Source organism: Panthera uncia, chromosome X (assembly GCF_023721935.1).
Source record: "Panthera uncia isolate 11264 chromosome X, Puncia_PCG_1.0, whole genome shotgun sequence".
Taxonomy (NCBI): domain Eukaryota; kingdom Metazoa; phylum Chordata; class Mammalia; order Carnivora; family Felidae; genus Panthera; species Panthera uncia.
In genome coordinates, this window is record NC_064817.1 from 14,492,164 (window position 1) to 14,494,120 (window position 1,957).

Here is a 1,957-nt window from a genome sequence, read left to right on the forward strand (position 1 = left end):
CAAGTTTCTCTGGGTCATTTGAGGTTTTATGTACTATTCCGAACCAAAAAGATAGTATCCCCTGAGACAGTAATCACGAGTCTTCCTCTAAGTCTAAGCGCCATGAGCTGGAGTTGGGGGAATACTAAGTGAGCTCTGTCTTCGGGCAAGTTAACCAAGGATCAGTTGCAGAACTATGCAATTTCAAACAGACAATATTCGAGGATAATAACGGATATAATTCACCTTGAAGAAAGGAAGAATGATGTTCCAACACATGGAAAGTAGTCGGCCTCTTACATATTTCTTTGAAAGGTAACTTTGAAGGATCAGGTTTGGTGAGAGTTGCCTCCATATACCCAAGAGCATAAGTGAGTTCTCAAACACATACAATGTATTTCCTGTGTGTGTGTGTGTGTATGTGCATAATTTTTTAAACTCTGTTTTGAGAAATTAAGGGTGTTTCCAAAGTATTCCTTGTTAAACGATTCCTTGCTGAAACAAATCATAGACTGTAGTCAATATTTCCAATAATACAGTTGTTCTCAGCTCTGGCTGGACATTAAAATCACCTGGGGAGCTTTTAAAAAACACCAGTGCCAGAACCCTACTCCAAAAATTTCTAATTCAATTAGTCTAGGGTGGGGCCATGCCATTAATATTTTTGAAAAGCTCCCCAGGTGATTCCCCTAGGCAGCCAGAGTTGAGAATCCTTGTCATAATGTAACATTTAGGATTTTATTAATAGTCCAGGAAATCTACTAAAGTAAATATACTAACCCCCTAAGATGCATGACAATGAATAGGAAAATTTGTAAAGTTCTTGAAGATGTCTAAAGAAAAACAAGATAATAATTATATGTTGTTAAAGTCTTTTTTTGGCTGGGACTCCAAATGTTTTATACTTTTAAAAAAGCAACTGTGCAGTGCCTAACGGAGCAAAAGCTAATTAAGTGTAACAATGCCTTGAAGCTGAAGACTAAAAAAACAGTATGTTTTCAGTTTTTCTTTAGGAAGTTCAGGATTGTCTGTGATCAGGATATCCACACGTCCAGCGCCCGCTTCAATAAAATCCCGCTGATGGGTTCCAGTTAACATGGGAGCCAAAATGTATCCTTTCTGAGAAACCTATTTCTCAGGAGCACAAATTAAAATCATAAATAAGATTGTAAGGGGAGATCTCTAAAATGTTTAAGCAAATAAAGTTCCCCCAAGGGACTGATTTCAGGGGAATTCATTAGGCTTATTAGATGACATAATTATCTAATCACTGAAACAGGGTCCCTGGAGATCTCTTCTACTTTTTAGCTTAGATTTAATCATTGCATTTAAGATAATGCAGATCTTGGCACAGCGGAGTGGTCGCCAGAGATGCCCGACCGTCTGCTCTGAGGGGCGTCTAGCAGCGCGGTGGAGCGAGCCAGGGACGGCTTACACCTGAGACGGACTGTGGAACCGCACGTGCCCGAGGTGCAAGTCCAAGTCAAATGTCGAAGGAGAGCCTCCCTGAGCAACCAAGAGTGTCAGCTGTACCCAAGGCGGTCTCGGCAGCAGCAAGTACCTGTGGTGGATTTCCAGGCCGAACTGGGACGGCGATTCTTCGCTGGGACACCAAGCAGTGGTGAAAGCAGCACTGGAACATCCAGCTTAGCCGATTGCCAGGGGAAGAAGCAGCCTCCATCTACTGTTTGAAGCTCCTGCCCCAAGCTTGCACTGTGTGTAGGAGAGCCTCCGTCACACCTTTATCTGTAGCCTTCCCCCAGGTCTTAAGGATCCTGAAACCTTACCGCGGACGGTGGATTGGGTGCAACAGCAGCCGTGACTGTGGGAAAGAGCAGCAAGATGCCACGGCACACGGACTATAGACCCACGCGTATCCTGCAAGATGACCGAACATTCATTGGCACCTCTAAGGCTTTTGACAAACGTAGGAACGTGATCCTCCGGAATTATGATGAATCCAGCAAGATCAGGCCAA

At 43.5% G+C, this 1,957-nt stretch overlaps 1 protein-coding gene across 1 annotated transcript; it reads left to right on the top strand.

Annotated features, from left to right (window-relative positions):
• The first annotated feature begins 241 nt into the window (after positions 1–241).
• LOC125932371 (SNRPN upstream reading frame protein-like) lies at positions 242–1,671 on the top strand. Its single transcript, XM_049644892.1, has 2 exons — positions 242–294; positions 1,383–1,671. The coding sequence occupies exons 1-2, from the start codon at positions 242–244 to the stop codon at positions 1,669–1,671; spliced, it is 342 nt and encodes a 113-aa protein (XP_049500849.1).
• The last annotated feature ends 286 nt before the right edge of the window (positions 1,672–1,957 follow it).